Source organism: Haliaeetus leucocephalus, unplaced genomic scaffold, assembly GCF_000737465.1.
Source record: "Haliaeetus leucocephalus isolate CR32 unplaced genomic scaffold, Haliaeetus_leucocephalus-4.0 Scaffold657, whole genome shotgun sequence".
NCBI classification, from domain to species: Eukaryota; Metazoa; Chordata; class Aves; order Accipitriformes; family Accipitridae; genus Haliaeetus; species Haliaeetus leucocephalus.
Genome location: NW_010973093.1, coordinates 2,529,522 through 2,548,432, shown reverse-complemented (window position 1 = coordinate 2,548,432; position 18,911 = coordinate 2,529,522). Strand labels below are relative to the sequence as shown.

General features: G+C 39.8%; 1 protein-coding gene across 1 annotated transcript; it reads left to right on the top strand.

The window, feature by feature from the left end:
- The first annotated feature begins 1,494 nt into the window (after positions 1-1,494).
- CD7 (CD7 molecule) lies at positions 1,495-18,629 on the top strand. Its single transcript, XM_010579483.1, has 9 exons — positions 1,495-1,558; positions 2,397-2,708; positions 4,200-4,337; positions 5,634-5,756; positions 6,726-6,758; positions 13,793-14,131; positions 15,678-16,025; positions 17,385-17,494; positions 18,519-18,629. The coding sequence occupies exons 1-9, from the start codon at positions 1,495-1,497 to the stop codon at positions 18,627-18,629; spliced, it is 1,578 nt and encodes a 525-aa protein (XP_010577785.1).
- Positions 18,630-18,911: the final 282 nt, after the last annotated feature.

Here is an 18,911-nt window from a genome sequence, read left to right as displayed (position 1 = left end):
GGTATTGCTTGATCTGTTTGTGAAAAAAATTCCACCCAAAATCAAAAAGATAGGAACTATTTTTAGATGTATGGGAAGAGGATGAGAAAAGATGCTGTGCTCATTTGATGCTCTGAGTGTTTTTAATACTCAGTGGGGCAAGAAGAAATTCTTGCAAGATTGTATAGGTGAGAAGGAGCACTGTGCATAAAATAGAAGAATTCGTCCCTTGTGTGGCGTGAGGTGAAGTGGATTGACTTTGTGGGTGCGTGTGGAGCAGCACCAGGACCTTGGCTCCATCCATTATCTCCTGGGATTAGGCCCTGCGTGGGGGTGTCAAGAGCTTGGGGCACTGTGGAGGGGCCCCAGGTTTTATTCCACAGGAAAGTTTGCAGACAGTCTCGAAGATTCCCTCCTGTGTCTGGAAAGGGCTTGTTTTGGAGGTCCTGTTCCTCCTGTCTCATCTGTTTCTGGGAATCGGGGTGGGACTTGCAGCAGCTCTAGACTAGCACAGATCAGGAGAGATAAGCAATTATTAACTTTTGCTGAACAATTAATGTATAATTAGGAATTAATGCATAATTCATTTGGAAACTTCCTCAAGGTACTTCTCAGGTAGCGACATACCAAAAAAAGTTGTTTTAATGAAAGCTTCTAATGAAAAACTCTTAGGGGCAAAGCAGTTTGTGTTTTCCAGAGCTAGGCTAGTGAGGAAAGTGAATTTTCCAGGTTTTTTTTTCTCTCCTTTGGAAAGTGAAACTTGTGTTTTACTGAAACATATTTCACAAATTCATGACAGTTTCATTGAAATGATTGAGGATTAATTTCTGACTAAATTCAAGACATTTTTTGAAAAGAAATACTAAGTTTTTGTTTGTTTGTTAATTTATTTTGAACAGATATTTCCCATCAGGTCTTCTAAATTAAAAATAAAATTCAGTTTGACAATAAATATTTCATCTTAGGTCAAGCAAAAGACTCATTCAGCACAAAGCATCTTCCTTGTCTAATTTTTTGTGTGTTGTGGAAACGACAGCAAGTCAAGATGTTATTTGTTGCATGTATTACTGAGTGATGGGTGCAGGGCCACTTCCTTGAGGAGCCTGGAGGACCTGGACATGGAGCCTCCTGCCCAGCAGGCTCAGGAGGGATTTCCCTTTCCCTGCAGAAAGACCATGTGTCTTAAACTGCTGTGATTGACCCAGAGATGGAAAGGGGCGCAATTTTGGCATTTGCAAAAGCCGTCTCAGAGTGCAGTAGCAGCTGAGCAGCATGAGCATTTCTTTGCCTGCATTCCAGCTCTCTGGGCTAAAAGAAGCTTTACAGACTTGGCCTGGAAGTTCTTTTCTTTTTGTTTGCAGAAAGATAGTAAGAAAGATAATGGATGCTAAACCCTGTATTTAATGTCCAAACAGGGACCTGACTGAGGGAGGAGCCTGGTGAGCCTGCCCTGGGTTCGTGGGGCATCTAGGAGAGCATCCAGCACTGCTGGAGCTGAGGACCCAGGACAGCCTGATGGACTCTCCCCGCTTGGCACGGTTATGTATCCTGCTTCTGACGGTTGCAGCTCCCTGTCCAAGTGAGTCTCCTTGTTTGATCTCATTGCTTTTCACTGCATGTTAGTAGCTACAAACTTTTAAATTGTTATTAGAAAGCTCAGGTGTGTCCAGTTAAAACTAAGACCACAAAACCACTAAGGTGAGAGAAGAAATTAAGAAGGTGAAAGTTGATTCATTCCACCTGTCACAATCACCTGTCTTGGGAATGGTAACTTTTTGGATCTGTCTGAAGTCAGATGAGGTGAGTCCTCTCTCAAAGGACTGGCTCTTTACTAGGGCAGTCTGAATGAGTAAAACCCCTTTGTCAGCTCTCAGCACCCAGCCCCAGCATACCCCAGCACTTCAGCCAGACTTCTGGTGCATTTTGGCTTGGCTGTAAAACTGTTGCCTGCAAGGATATTGAACTGAATCAGTGGCAGTGACCTGGGACACTGCATCCAGCTGTATGTAGTATGTGAACTTCATTTGTCCTGAGATCCGGATGTTCGCTGGAGATATACCTGATAGGATTCTGCCAAGGAGTTTTGTAAGGAGAGAAAATAAGAACGGATGATTCATCTAAGCCTGTCTGGGCAGAGGACCTCTTAGCTCAGCAAGAGAAATGTCTTTCAACTTACTTCCCAAGCTGCCAGCTTCCTAGTTAAAACCCCAGTGGCAGCAGTGGGGGAATGCTGTTGTATTTCTACCCCCAAAATTATTTGGGGGACTGGGCTCAGTACCGTATAAAAATTGCCCATTGGCAGACAGTGTCTCCTAAGCCATGACTGGGTTTGTCTACAAAACTCATCTCATTCTCTAACACTAAAAGTCTGGGGAAGAAACTGGTAGAAAATAACTTTCCTTTGTTTTCTCATTTAGATTTTGCCATGCCTTGTGATGACCCCACTGAGGGGACACAAGGCTCTTCCTTCGGCAAAACAAGTGTGACAGTCTACCACTGTAAAGACTGTGAGAGCAACATATGCGAATTATCCAATTATGAAGACTTTGTAAAAATTGGTGAAACACAATGTGAGAAGTTTTCGAATGAAACAATTCAGTTGGTGACCAGTGAAACATACATCGTTATGTGCTTTCAGCAAGAAAATACTTTTCCTGGAGGACTTTACGCCATTGTCTGGGAGAGAGCCACAGGAGTAGGAGATTCATGTGGCATCCTGAATTCTGGAGGTATGCTCTACTGGGAGCCTGGCTATCAACATATGGAAAACATATTTCTGGTTATGAAACCAAGCTGTTATGTATTTGGGCAGACAGTGAGGTTAGTGAGTAAACTAACTTGTCAAAATGAGTTTCTTTTGTGAAAAAAGTCATTAAGTCAATCAGAAAAATAAATTAAATTCTCTCAGGTCAAACACTGCTTAAAACTACACTAGCAGAGATTCAGATAAATTCATGTTACCCTGATTTATAAAGATGGTTTTCGGGGGCTTTTTTTGGCAACAGCAATTCTCATGGTCAAAATCTGTGACAGTTTGCAATGTATGAATCCCTTCTACTTCAGTCAGTACACACTGAAATCCAGGTCTAGCCTAAAGAGCCATTCTGTGTTGCTCTTCTGTACAATTCAGTAAATAACCAGGAGGTATTCTTCCAGCTTTCTCATAAAACTGTCAAATTCAGAGATAAAAATGCCTGTCAGTACATGCAGCAAGTGGCTTCAAGAGGGCAAAACTTCATGGTGGATCAGGTTGCACAGGTGTAATTTAGCTGAACTCCATCCAAGTCAATGACATTTCACCAGTTAACATCCGACTGAATATGTATTTGGCTTTGCCCTCCTGGCTGTAGATGATTCCCTGAAAGTGGCTTTCATCACCTCTTGTTAGACTTAGAGCATCCTTTCTAATCTTACTGCTGACAGAAGAAAACAAGAAAAAATTCTCAACCTACATATGCTTTTGTTCAGCCTAACAATTCCTCTTGTATTTAATTTCTGTAAACCATTTCTCTCCTGGATTTATGCTTACCGCTGCAAAATCTACATGCTGTTACCACTGTGTAAAGCTTGGATGACACTAAAACATCCAGAGTGATAACTAGAAATTGCTGTAGACATAGATGCCTATATTTCTTGAAACGGTAACAGGTGGATGTGCTGAGTGTGGGATGTGTAGGTAGGAAAGAGTTTTCAAGATAATGGCCTTTACATTTCCCATGTCTTAGAAGATGAATAAGTTGTATAATGGCACAGTGGCATGCAGGCTAGGCAGGAGATGCATTCCGGGGTCTTTGAGATTTATACAGCTGCTGGTCGTGTTTGTTCCTCTTCTTTGGTTCCTGTGGGTAAATGGAAGGTGCAAAATTTTGTCACAATTACTATTTGAATAGAATTTAAATGCAAAATGTAATGATCAGCTTTTTACAAATTTTTTGGTGTTCTTAATTACACGTGAAAACTTTTTTGCCACCTTCATATGTGAAGATTTCCATTATAGGTTCACAGAACAGTTCATCAGCTTCAGTGAGAAGAAAATCTAAATGATGACTGGTTGGTTTGAACAGTTGGTGAATTAAATATGATTGTAGCAATCTCCAATTTTTTGTGGTACATGAAGGATCCACTTTTTTAACCTATTAACCTCTTTAACCATTTTAACCCTTGATTGAAGATCTTATAAATTATCCATATTTATAAGTAAAACGTCTTTTATCTTTCAGCTTCCTCAGAAAATGGGAGGGGTAACATGGTTAGAGTTTGCTGTGAAGTAGAGACAGACCCTTCAGTGCCCAAACCTCCCCTGAAGTGCTACACTAAAATAACAGATGAGAAAATCGGAGAAACAGATGACATCACTGGTGAAGGAAATCTAGGTTAATCTTTTCACATGTTTGTTTGCCCTTTGCTTTGAGAGAGTTTTGCTCAGACAGCTTGATGTGAACAGAGTTTTACAGGGGGGGTGGGGGGTGGGGCGGGGGGTGGATGTACTGTACATACCTTGGACCCACACATGCTGTAGCCATCCAAACTCAGAGACTTTCCCCTAGCCCATGTAGGTGCCCAGTCCTGGAAATATATATCCATAGGTATAGGTTTCTGTAGGTGTAGCTATATAGCTATAGATACAGGGACACTGAGGGAAGACGGTACATGATAAGCGTGCAACAAGTTTCCAAAAATTCTACTTACCAGTAGATGATAAATGAGACTTTACATCCAGACTGAGAGGACGTTTGTAACACATAGTTATTTTTATATCCCAATTTCTTTCACTGTAGAAATCCTTGTCATCTTCCTTAGGTTATGGACAAACAGGGAGTCTTTGCTTGAGACAAGTGAACACTATTTATCCATTTCTGGAGAGTGTCCTTGGTAGGGGTATAGGTCTTCGCTTTTTGCTGTGTTGTGTGGGGATTTTTTTGGGGGGGGTGGGGAGGGTGGTTTCTTTGGTAAGTTTTGAATGTGTGCACGATGATTCTATTATTTCTCTTCTAAATTAGACAAGTATTAAAATAACATTTCTAGATACTTATGTGTTTAAATTCCTCTGCATTGAGGTCTTTAAAAAATGGTCAAAATGGATTTTCTTAGTGGCCTTTGAACCCATCATTAAGGATGTGTTACCTAGCTGAACGCCTTGTCCTTACCAGATCCTTGTTTCTGAAATACACATTATCCAGACACCATCCAGAATGATGCTGCCCTGAAGAATATTCTTCCAGCTTTTACTTTCTACTTATTGCATGTCTTGTTTTAGCAGAAAGACTGGCTAAAAATAGTAAGATCACCAAAAGACTTCACAGAGCTATTGACCTTCTTCCATTTTCAGGATACAAGGTCTCACACCTCTTGTTTTTGGTTATTTCAAATGAGATAGATATTCAAAGGTATCTGTTGTGGTGGCGAGTCAAGGATTAGCTTCAAATGTTGATAGAGGAGTTATTTTTTGGTTACAGGTATCTTCATTAAGATATCCTAAGCCAGAGGCTATTTGTTCTCTCATTCATCAGTTCTTTCTCTCATTATGAGCTTTGATGGGGTACATTGCAGAAGCACCAGGCCTAATTCTTCCTAGCTGGTGCTTATGAGGCAGGTTTTTTTCTTGGCACACCTGTTTGATTCACCTGGACTCTTTGTTTTCTTCTACTCTGCAGGTAATCCTCAATTTTCAATCCGTGAAAAGAGCAGCATTGACATCATTGCCCCACTACTGATTCTTGGGGTTTGTGGAGCAGCAATGGCAGTGTATTGTGTTCGACAGAACCGAAACAGCCAAGGTACAGTCTGACAAAATGTTGTGTTTCCTATGGATAACATGCCTTACAGGCTGTGCTGCTAGTGGAAAAATGCATACAGGGTTTTCTTTCTGTATCTCATTTCCATAACATTGTTTATGAGGTTGCTAAATATTCACTGTGAGGGGGAGGCTGGGCTAACAGCTGGTATGAACTCCACCTCTGCCTTTGGTGCCATGGCATAGTTCCCAGTCAGCTGGGTTTATTATGAAAAATAAGCACTGAATGGATTTCCTCACTGCTACAGTAATACAGCCAAGGAATTGCACTGCTCAGCCTTACCTCAAAGGGATGCAGTTCCTTGGAGCAGTCTCAGACTGCAACATTGCTGTGCAAGTTCCCCTGCAGAGACATATCCCAGCCCAGGAGACTGCTGAACATCCAGATGTGGGCTGACAGGTCCTTTAGGTGGATGGTTCCCACTCACAGCTCTGCCCACTAAAGAGCCAATTTTAATTTAAGAAAGAATATTTTCCTAAATGCGTCCAAGGGGGGAGTTGGTTTTGCAAACTAATATGCATGGAAAGGGCTAGGATAGGCTCTATGGAGTAAATTTGGAATCATGTGAATAAAATCTTCTGGAAATATCTGCCTTCCTCTGTATCACCCTCTGCTCTTCCCTCCTCCCTCACCACACAGAATACTGCAGTGTTCTTAAAGTGAGATAATATTAAACTACCTCTTACTTCAGAAGTAATTGTGCTACAACAGAGTATAGAACTTGGGATGCACCTGTGCTGTCGCATGGCAAAGTATCACACCTGCCATACATGGTGGGGTTTTGTGGAGAAAACACAAGGCCTGTGGATATGTTTGAGATGGATACCAGTGAGTTGCTCAGGAATTCCAGATAAATATAAATTAGGAAAAAACAACTGCAGGTCTGTTAGTTTTAATTTGTCTAAGTAAATCCTTGCTAATGCTGGTACTTTTTTGCTGTTGTTTTCCTAGGACCTGTCATAGTGCTCCATCAGATTTTTAATGGTAAGATTTGACTTTTTGGGATTCATTATGGTAAATGATGAAATCACGATACTACAATGGCAGGAGGGTGTTCAGTGGAGGACTAGATGTGTTTACCAGGACCATGTTCAGTCAATGCCCATTTCCTCCCTGCATCAGGTCTGAGTCAATAGATTTTAGCCCCTACGTGACTTTGCAGTGGTTCCAGTACTTGTGTGTTGCTCATTTACACACTTCTGCAGACACCTTTTGACCCTGACATACAGCTTCCCCGCTATATCCTGTAGCCAACTTGGCTCCAGGGTTTATGGGACCTTGTGTAATGCCAGAAGCTGAGACATCTCCTCTCAGTTACTGAACTAGTCTATCCTTTAGAAACAAACATTAGTTGTTTCTTTCTAAGAGTCTAAGAATTATATTTCTAAGTCTGAATTTGTTTAAGGTTAACTTGTTGGTTAGAAGTTAGTTAAAGCCTAAAATTTTTATCTTGTGCTCCATTTCTAGTGAATGGAGAGAAATAGCTGTCTTGAGGAGGTGATTCATCTCACCTTAAAATGGTTCTAAGATGAAACAGATGAATTATCTTGTGAAGGTGCCTGTTCCTCTCTGGTGACTCTAAAGGAAACCAATGGGAACAAGCGGAGATGTTTGAACATTGAAAGTTAGATAAAATGCAAGGCTATCTGTGAAAAATACGAGTTGCACAAGTGCTTGCAAAACCCAGTAAAGATAACACAATGCTAGCCTCACTGCAGTTATATTAAGACATATTAATAGATATATTGGTATGATAGGTAAAAAATGTGCTGCTAGTGGCTCCCCTGAGGTCCTGCCCTGTGGTGTAACACCCAGTGATGTTTCAGGCCTGTCCTAGAGCCCTTCTAAGGCAAAGGCTGATGGGCCACAGCAACCAGGGCAGGGTTTCAGCAGAGACACCATGAACTCATTGGGCAATGAAGCTCCAATCCTTTCACCTTTCAGAGCAAGAGGTGGTCCAATAGAAGGAGGGACAGGATAGCTGCCATGAGGACTTCACGCTCCAGATTTCCAAGCCTAAATACAGGCAACTGGTTTATAATTATTGCTGAATTCAACCTGTGCTTTTGTGGCCTCACAGATATTTTTCCTTCAATTCTGCAGCTGTTAGAAAAAACAAATGGGCTCCTGACACAGAAGACATCACACATCTTTGAAAAACATCTGCAAATGAGAAAATCAGGCCTCTATGTCAGCAGCATACTCCTCAGTAATGATGTACAGCATTCAGCTGAAGAAACAGAGCGTGTTTTATATGAGACCTCATGGTAGTTCTCACAAATCTACCTTCACGAAATCCGTGCGTTCACTGAGGTCTGTGATTGCCACAGTCGTCCAGCTCCAGACCTTTGCGAGCCACATGAGAAGCTCCCTGGATCTCCTATACTTTCCTAGTGCTTCACTGAGGACAGCAGTCATTGCAAGATGTGTGGCTCACTCAGCAGCACAGGTTTAAACCAGCTGAATTCTCTCAATGGTTTTCGTGATTGAAACTATCTGTTCATCTGAAATTCTTCAGAGAACTGTATCTGTGCTCAGGAAGGATGTGTTGAACCCTGAGACAGATGCTCACTGCATGTCTTCCATTTCCTAACGCGATAGCATGCCCATAGGTCTTTATTTTTTTAACTCTCAGGTGGTCTCTAGATCAAAGAAAGGATTTTGTACAGGTGACTGGTTTGTTGTATTAGAGGGCTTTGGCCTTTTGAATGGACATGTGATTTTGCAACCACCTGCAGGTTGAGGACATCTCCTCTGTGTGCTCATTCCTGTGCAAGGGTGGACAGGAGAGCTATATCCAGCTCCCTCAGAAATGGCATTGGGTCATGGAGGCCATAGCACCTTCCCAGGCTGAACAGAAGTATGATATCAATCTCCCTGACAAGTCAGGTCATAATATTGGCAATTTTAGTGTAGGACACTTTCAACAGTAACTCCAGTGGATAGGAAAGCATATTGATGCACCTGCTCTGTTTCCCTATCAGAAAAGACTACAATATTTCCGCATCTGAAGACAGATTTGGGTATCCTGCATGCAGACAGATGTGATGAATACTGCACTTCAGGGATCCCCATTTGGTAGTTCACAGGTGGTATGTCATCTTCAAATGATTTCTCATTCATGCTTGATTTGAATAAATCCTCAAAAGTTTGCATTAGACCTAATCTAGTATCAGGCTTTTGAGCAAAAATCAGCAGCAGCACAACTGGAAAAGAAGATCCATGAAACAGTATGAATACTTGCTGAATCATTTTTACATGGTTTAATTACCCATAAACCTGTAGCTGAAACTTCCAGCAGGAAATCTCAATGGATGTAGGATGTCGTGTAACTCTTGAAATTTGCTACAGTCAAATATAAAGACAAAAGCTCATAATGAAAGGCAACCAAAAAAATTAATTAATTAATTTTAGAAATACAGAAAAGCCTCTGTGCTTAAATTTGGCTCTTGTTTGGCAGAGGAGACTAGTGCTGTTACAGGTTTGGGTTTTTTCCCCTCCCCAGTGGGGGCTTTACACTCATGCTGATCTAAGATACCCTTTTAATTAAATTCTCAGCTTATTTGTTGGACTTTGTCTTTTCAATTTTAATGTGGTGGAATGCAGTCAAAAGTACATGAAGAGATGTCAATCCCCAGATATTCAGAGGCTTTTAAGTATTTACCGAGTGTGTTATTTTGACTGATCTAGTTGTGAACTCTGTTATACCATGATGAACGTTATAATATGCTTATTCAATAAGCCAAAGCTAAGGCTACCTGTAAAGAGTCCAGACTGTGCAAGGATTTAAAGATAGAAGGAAAAAGTCTTCTCCCCTTTATATAGCACCTTAGCACAATTGCAGTTCCTGTTTTTTCCCAGAACAGGACTGCTGTAAACTTTCAACAGAGTAGAGCTGTGTCTGAAAGGAGTGAGGAAGAGATTTGTTTGGGATAAAACCCATCTTTTTTTGAGGAAATAATACATCTGCTGCTATAGCCTGGGAAAGGAGCACTCAAATTGGGTATGGGTCTTTCACTTTTTGACCCCACTGCAGCTATCACAGATAGTGCTTTTGCTTCTGTTCCCCTCTGCTGTAAGTCACTGCTCTGGGCACCTTTGAGGAAGTGCCAAGTCTTCCAGTTTACACAGTCAAGCTGTATACTGTGCTTCTGGAGATTTCCAAGGATGTATACATTATTTTCCTATACCTAGAAAAATACAGTCTTAAAATTGAAAGCCATAGCAGTTCTTTTATATGGTCTTCTAATGAGAAAAACAAAAGTGTCTATGTATAAATATAAATAAATGTGTCTATGAAAAATCTGTGTGTATGTGTATATATGGTGTTTAAATTGCTGTCTGACACTGGGTGGTTTTGGTATAAACTTGGATTTTGAGTTCTTTGAAAAGGGACAAAGTGATATTTGAGAATTCGCATTGTATTAACTTGAGGGATTCAGGTTTAATGACGTGCAGTTTTGATTTCTACTCTTTAACACCAGCTGGGGCCAGAGAGCTGGACATGTTTTGAGAAGAAAGGTTATATGGACACCTCTGCCCCGTGACAGTTGTTTAGCTAAATTAGTCACAAGACACAAGTCACAGACCAATCTTTATGGCTCACTCAGGCACACTTTCCTTTACATCTCTTCTTTCTACTGATGATTATGGAGATTGTGATATTCAGAGGCATCACTACCAACTGTTTCACTTTGCCCCTCCTGAGTTCTGTTGTGTTGGTAGACACGAATCATCCCACATCTCAGGAAAAACTGAAGATCTACAGCCTTAAAGCTCTACTGTGTTTGTTCTAAGCAATTGCATTATGTTGTTTTGCAATATACAAATATAGGCAAATATTTGCTTATGAAGTAAAAAATTACTAAAGATACTAAGTGGTGTGACTCACCAAATGCCATAATTTGATAGTTGTAACTTCATTTTAATGATTTGTTTTGTTTTGTGTTATTATACTCATCACAATAAAATGTCAGCTGAAAAACTTGGTAACCCTGTGTTGATCGTATTGTTATTTGGTATGTTAATCTCCTTTACAAAGCATCACCATCCCATGATACCCAAACTCAAGAGCCACTTCTTAAATAGTGCAAAAGCAAAAACAGAGAGTAAGAGACATCTCTTGGCATCTGCTTTTGTATCCAGTGGTGAGCGTTTATAGGGCTAATTGAAAGCTCATTTCACAACCTGCCTGAACTCTGTTTTCTTTACAATAATAGATGAAATTTCTAAGCTTTCAAGCAGTCAAGAAACTCTTTGGGAACACCCCCTTTCCCTCTGTATTCACACAGAGAGCAGTGCCTGCAAGAAGAGGTTTTCATCGTATCGGGGAGGGAGCAGGAGCTACACGCTAACTATAGCTGAGATTCCTTTTTGCTGGTTAGCAGCTGTTGTGTACTGCAGACGCTACAGAATGTGTTATTAAATGTGAAGCCAGGAGGCACGCAGGAGGTACGTACCATGCTGTTGCTTGGAAATTATGCATATGGTCATTGCCAAGATGCAGATCAAACCTGTAGTTTTGTGAACAGGGTTTTTATAACAATTTAAGGTTTACCTGAAGTAATGGACTCTCTCTCATCTACTTGCTGCTTATGTAGCCAAGACTTTTGCGTTTGCAGCCACCAACGAAGCAGCCTGCTAAACCCTTGGGAACACTGACAGACTGAATTGATTGTACCAAGCACCTACATTTCCAGTAAGGCCACAACAGGTAGATAATTGCCTAATTTTGGCACTGTGAAGAGCAACTTTGAGCCTACCTTTTCTCAGTTGACTGTAAAGGGAAAGTAGGTGCTCACCATAGACAATCTTTCTAATCCTGCCCCTCAGGGTTGGGGGTTGTTCAGTAGTAGGAAACTGTGGGCGTTTTAAGTGTGAAGTCAAAGCCAAGATGCATCTCTGGAGAGAAATCTCTCTTCCCCCTCTCCGTCACATTCATTGCGATACTAAGGCCAAGGCAGCATGTTGCTAACTTTTAGTAGACAGCTGATGTAGCTAGAAGAAAACAGGACAACTTTTGGCATACAATCCTCTCTTCAGGTCTTTAATTCGTCAGTCGGATAATAGAGAACAACTAAAAAGACCTTTGAAAATGCTGTGGATATCATGTTTCCCAAGTGCGTCTCTCTTTCTTCTGCTGTTCATGTGCTTCTCTGGCCAGAATGGTACGTACAACATAGACACTCTTACATTTCAGAAGTTTCAATATTTTCTTTCCTTCCCCCCCAGCCCTTCTTAGTCTATTGTCTCAAACAGGTTCCTGGCAAATTCACCATTAGCAAACCCAGGTGGAACTTTGAAAAACATTCTTTGAAATTATAGAATGAATTTTTAGAAAAAAATGACAAATTATTGTTATGAGAACTTTTCTACATGGAAATTACTCTCTGTAGAGAGTGGAAGTTGTTTTCCCAGTAGTTCAATGTGAACTGTATCTATATTGGTAAGGTTGACGGGGGAACCCACTACTGGATAGAAATAAATATTGATATTTACTGGGGACATAATTATTGAAGGTGTAATAAAACCTTACTAGAAATATCTGTTGCTGAATATTATTGTAGCTATTGAGAGTACAAGCTGGACGCACACTTGGGGAAAACACTGTCAACCGCTAAGGAGAACAGGCTGAGGAAAAAGATGTCTCCAGTCAGCCCTTTTTTCCCTTATGACCATTGACAATAACTGGAAAGGATGGTAACTTGAGAAAAAAATGTTATCCATAAATCAGCATGTCTGAAATGAAGATGCAGTGAAACTGGTGAGAATATTTGAGTGTCTTTGCCGTTCTTTAGCCAGTGGTTGTTAAGGAGTCAATACTGATTTCTGCAAATATAATTTAACTCTTGAACTTCTACCCCGATCTTTTGAAGAAAATTGATCGGCTGCAGCTGCTTATCATTAGCTATGTGGTTTCTTAGATCAGCTAAGTGTGGGTCAGCTTAGCAGTACTGATTTTAGGCTGATGGAGATGAGTTTCCTGGGCTTTCCTTCCCTGCTTGTAAAGGCTGAGTGCTCTGTGCTTCTCCAGCCTTCTTGTTCACCCCATTTCTCTGCTGCTTTAGAAGGTAGTTGCTGACAACTCCTGGGTTGCCTTAATTCCTTCTCTAAGTGTTGTAGGAGGAATGTCCTCGTGTCTGGTCAGGTTGGATTGACCTACTGTATCTAAATTCCCATCATCTGGTCTTTCTGTGTTTGATTTCTGTGTTTGTTCCCTTATTAAGACAAATTGTTTTAAGTTTGTAGGGATCTTTAATTTGCTTGCCAACACTGAATAATTCTACCCTTTCTATACTATGTTTGTCTTAGATATGCAATAACTCTATAATTTTTCTTCCCTTGCTTTTAATGTAATTTCTTTTAGATGTTTCCCATTTGATCCCTCTGTTCCTCACTATTCATTGTACAAGTACTTACTGTTCAGGTTTTTTTGATACTGAGGTCATTAGAGAACTCAAAGGGTTTCATTGTATGTTTTTATACCTTTGTTTCTTAGAATAGGCTGGAGTTATACCTTCTGCAGTTCTCTTCCTAAGTGGCTACATTCTCCAGTTTCCTGACGTTGCTAAAGCCCCCCTTTTAAAAAAAAAAAAAAAAAAAAGGGTAATTTTCTTCCATTCTCTACCATTTTTTGAAACCTTTGAATTTCAGATTTAGATCCTCAACCAGCTCTGATTATTGGGCTCAGCTCAATGAAGATTGTCTTTTGAGAACTAATAAGATCATACTGGGAATCTACAGAGAAGACTAAATTTTTTGCATGAGTGACAGAAGCTGCTTTTTTGCCAAGGCCTTTTAAGCTATGGGGAGACGTTGAGTTGCACAGGTCAATGGGCATGAAAGGCACTATAGGTTTCAGGACAGCCAAGAGATGATATATACAGGGTATCAAGACTAAGGTCCAGTCTTACAGAGTGGTTCTGTTGACAGAGTAGTTGTTTTTTAAAACTACTTTGATATTAATAGATCAAGAAGAACTCTGATATTATAATTTCAATTGCATTTCTTATTTTTAGGTGGAGAAAATGATCAGTCAACAGACATTATCAGTGTTTGGGAAGGAGACTCCATCAGCATAACTTGCTCAATGAAAGGTTCAGAAAATGAAGTGGGAACATACTTGACAACTATCATACAGCCGGTCAATGTGATATATGTTTCCAAGCAGAATACTTCATATATCCTTCCTGCTTTGGCTAATCGCACCAAGTATTCAAAGGACGGAAGGAATCTCAGAATAACTCTGCACAATGTACAGGAATCTGATTCCAATATCTACCTATGCACTAAGTTTATTAAAAGCAAAGGCCATCACATAAAGCTGAGTGGGAAGACAACCATAGTAGTGGTGAAAGGTATTGCAATTCTACCTTTTATGTCATGAATTAATAAATGCAGATATATATTTTAAATCAAAGATTGGAAGAAAGCTTAATGGGAGGGAGAGTCTAACAGAACTTTTCCCATGTCTGCTCAGGTAATGTACTGATTTGAAGGAAAGTGTGAGTCTGTTCCCTGAAAAGATGAAGAAAACACATTAGATAGAACAGTACCAAGAAAATCCCTAGAACATCAGTTCATGACTAATTTAATCCTAGCTACAGGTTTTCACGTGAGTCATAGCTTGCTGCAGCAGTTTGGAAACAGTGAGGACCCATAGCTCTTTCTAAAACAGTCAGTCAAATCTTTATGAATAACCAGCAAAGCAATGAGCCTTTTTTTTGGTAGTGGTTTTTTGCTAATCTCTTTTGTTTTTACTATTTTATCTTAATTGACAAATTGATAATAATTGGGAAGCTGGTGCTAGGCAGGGTTTGCAAGTTGGGCATCAGTGGGTAAAGGGTTGTGGGTCTTTTTTCTCTTCTTAATAAACAGTTGATGAATGGGCACGAGTGCTCCTTTTGGCAGTCATTTCCAGTTAGGGGAAAAATTTTTTTTTTTTTTTTTTTTTTTTTTTTTTTTTTTTTTTTAGAAAAGGGTTGAGTACACAATATTCTTTGGCAGTTTATTCCTCTACATACCTACTCTTTTGATGAGACCATCTAACCTGAAACGTCTTTACCAAAAATTACAGGGTTTTCTTCTTTTCCTGTCCCCAAGGCATGCAAACCCTAATTTATTGCTGTGTCAGTAATAGTAATCTATATCTATGAAGACTTATCATGTCCTTCCTTAGGGTTCTCTTCTCAAACTTCTTGACTGTGTTTTCTCAAATGAATTCCATCTTTCTGATTATGTACTGTTTCTCCCAATTATTTCATTAAATTACCTTATATCTCTTTTTGATTCCAATCCTCTTCTCTAAAATGCTTGCAACCTTCCCAGAATTATCTTTTGTATAAATGTGACAAACTCTGTCTTCGTTCCCTCATCCAAGTTAATGATAATGTCAAAAGGAACAGGGCCTGTCCTGTTGGGAACTCAGTGAAATGTCTTCCCAGCTGGACAGCAAGCCATTAACAACTGCTTTTTGAAGACCATTTCTACATTGATGGCACCCACATTGTATGATTTCATCCAGACTGGTAGTCTCCAGATCTTTCTATGGCTTGATCTCACTTGAGAAAGCAGGCAACAATCCATGTCTCAAGGGCAAGCCAATGAAGCTGTATTCCCTTAGAAGAGTTCAGTATATGTAATTTTAGGTATGTGGACAGCCTTTACAACCAGGTAAACCTGTTTGGTCAGTCCTACTTTCAGATCCTGGGGCAGGAAAACATGCCAGGGTGTACTGAAATATATCTTTCTTCTCAAGGCATGCGTAAAGGTAGTCTTTTAAAAAAAATCATTTTATCTAAATTTCTGTGGTCTGTTCTTTCTGTCTTTGACCTTTGTATTTGCTTCTTAGTTAAAATGCACTGTGTTAAGTATGTGGTAGCCATTAATCTCTCTTGTTTTTAGCTAAAACCAGTGAAGTTGTTGAGCAATCACCGCTGTATGTCAATCCTCAGCAAGGCCAGTCTATCAGCATTACCTGTGCACTGAAAAGCTCACATGAAGATGAAGGGTTCTACTTGCTCAAGACTCAAATGCAACCTGAGAGAGTGCTATATGTTTCAAGTCAAAATGGTTCAACTATTTCTCCTGCTTTTGCTAATCGCTTGGAGTATTCAAAGGAAGAAAAGAAAGTATTGATAACTCTACACAACCTACAGAAAAATGACAGTGATATATATGTATGTGCTGGGATGTTGAAAAATTCTCCTTTCCTCTCAGTGAACAGAAGCGGCACCATGGTGCTGATTAAAGGTACTATCCTTTTCCTTGTTTAATCATCAATAACCATAGGCATGTTGTAATGCAAAAGGTGGACTAAAAGCTTGCAGAACTTTAGTCAGGACAGGTAAAGCACTAATCCATGGCTAGACTTCTTCCAGTACCTGGGAAAGTTTGGAGAGTGTGCTCAGACTCTTCTGCGCCCTGTTGTACTAGGACACAGAAACAGGCACTATGTTTCTACCTGCCTTGTACAACCAGAGGGGAATTATAATAGAGAAAACTTGCTATAATCCTGCATCTTAAAAAAAAAAAAAGTCAAAATCCAACAACAAGCACTTCAGTGTGTCTGTGAATAATCTGTCAGTTTTAGGAAATGAGTCAGTATTTTTAGCATCAGTTCTTTGACCTTAATGTGCACATAAATGTCTTTTAGAAACCATTCCCTATAGCAAGTCTTTGTGTTTAAAAATAGGTCACACTAGGGAGTACAGAACAAGTCCTCAGGCATTTACTTAAAGTACCACAGATAATAGCAGAGATGATCTTACACACCCTTATTATACACTGAGCACGCTGTGAGCATCTGTTCCAAAGACAGGGGTTTTTCTTTTTCTGCAGGATGGTGTTGTAACCATTTCCGAAGATGAAGACAAAACCAGCAATACAGTGCTTGATTTTGATCTTGCTGGTGCAATTTAACCCTGTGCATTGGGCTTTGATGAGATCTTTGGGTAATTAAAATAAGGTTTACATAGAGCCCTAAGAGTTGCAAAGGATCTATCTGCAGTCTGCAAAAAGACTGTGGTCTCATTCTGTGCCACTAGCCATAACTGGTGCAACAACTCAGTAACATGAGTTGGGGAAAATGACAACTGCACATCAAACAAGTGGGGTGATTACCAGATATTATGTTATTCAGATGTGGATTAATTGAGGTTTTAGAGAACTGTAACCCTTTCCACTGGCACTGTTCTTCTCAGTGTGTATACTTCAGATCACAGTAGCCTCCTACTTCTGTCTGTACTGCTTGCAAACCTAGCCATTACATAATTCCTATATACTCCTGGTCAAGCCCTCGGTGTTGATGTAATACTGTAGTAAAACATTTTCTGTTTCGATTATGAGTGTGTGGTCCTACTTCTGATCAGTAGTATGGAAGCTATCACCTTTGTACGGTGCTTCTCACTGACCCTTCACATGCCACCTGCAGTCATCACCAGCCTCTAGAAGAGCACAGGGAATGCCAGTGAAAATACTAATGGGATGGCAAATGTGGCTGTGTAGCATGCTGTTGATATCTGATTTCTTGCTGACCAGTAAATCATTTTTGTCTTAATAAAAATGGGATTCTACCTTTTCTTATTTATAATAATATAATTTTACATGCAGAAGTGGAGCAGACACACTGCAGTAATAACTCCTGGGGCATCTATGGTCTTATCATCGTGTCAGCGCTACTGTTTTTTGTGCTGATATGCTGCACCCTTTACCATGTTGATGTAAGTATGCTTTTACCATGCCAAAGCAAAACTGAATCTGGGTTGAGTGAATAGGTGCCTCTGATACTATTTGTAAATAGTGACTGAGTCAAGCAAACATTTGATAAACCTAAGGAATCATGGCTTTCTATTGTCTCCTCTTTGCCCTTGTTTAACGTCTCCCAGCTGTAAACTCTTGGCAGTAAAGACTGTGTCTTCTCATGTTTCTGTAACTCTTAGTAAATGAGATATTGTTTGCTTTTTGATAACAAACCTTAAGTAAGCCTCACAGTCAACAACAGAGCCATGTGTTGTATGTATTTCCCTGAACAGAGCACCTCACTATTCTGTTCTGCTTTTTTTTTTTTTTTTTTTTTTTTTCAATTGGAAATGAAGCTGTATATACCAATCTTGTAATAGATGTAAGAGAATGTTTGGAGGGGGACACAAGGACAAGAAAAAGTCATGAAATAGCCTAATGTCTGAAGAAGAATAATTATGCCCTGTCCTAGAAAAAAAGGCGACCAAGAAATTTTTCCTTTACTGGGATTATTTACATTTATATTCTGCAGAAAGTGCCCAGAAATTATTTGTCTCTGATAGATCCTTCTGCTCCATAAAGATTACTTAAAATTAAGAGAGTACAATTCACAGGTCAGGCTCCTATTTTGTCCCTCCACATACGGCTTCAGTACTGCTAAAAAACAGTAGTATAACATAATTCTGGCAAAGCCAGCTGGCCCCGTAGGAACTGGTCTCTTGTGTTATCAGTAACAAACTAAGGATAAGCCTTATTTATGTTGAGGCCACAGTTACATCCAATTCTTGAAGGAACTTTTAGTGAAATGACATCAGACTGACAATAGAAAGTTAAATAAATATGTTGACAATTTCTACCTAATACTCTAAGACCTCATTGGGTTATGAAAGGAAATTTAAAAGTACATTTCCACTTCAAACAGATGGACTCCTAAGATGTAAATTGACTTCTTGGTCGGGATATTTTCAAGCTCTGTTCTGAACAGCTGTTTGCTTTGTTTTGCAGATGAAGAAATATTTCCAGAAAAGAAAACCAAATGCAGTGTATGAAGATATGTCTTACAGTTCTAGACGCAACACCTTGATCAGAGCCAATACTTATGTCACTGACAATTAAGCTTCTGCCAGCTCTGTGTGTGGATCGACCATTCCTTTACAGGTCTCTCTGAGAGCTGCCTCAGCAACCTAATGCGGTAGCTGAACTGAAAATGCTATCACCTACCTTCTTCAGTGGAAAGAAAACCCTGTCTCTTTTCCAAAGCTGTTTATGCTTTTTTGATCACTTGTAAATTTTTATTATTATTTTTTAATGTAGAGAAATGTAGCTACCCTGCACATGTGTTTGCAGTTTAGTATGGAAAGCAGTATTTTTGGACTACGTATTTGGCTACATGCAACA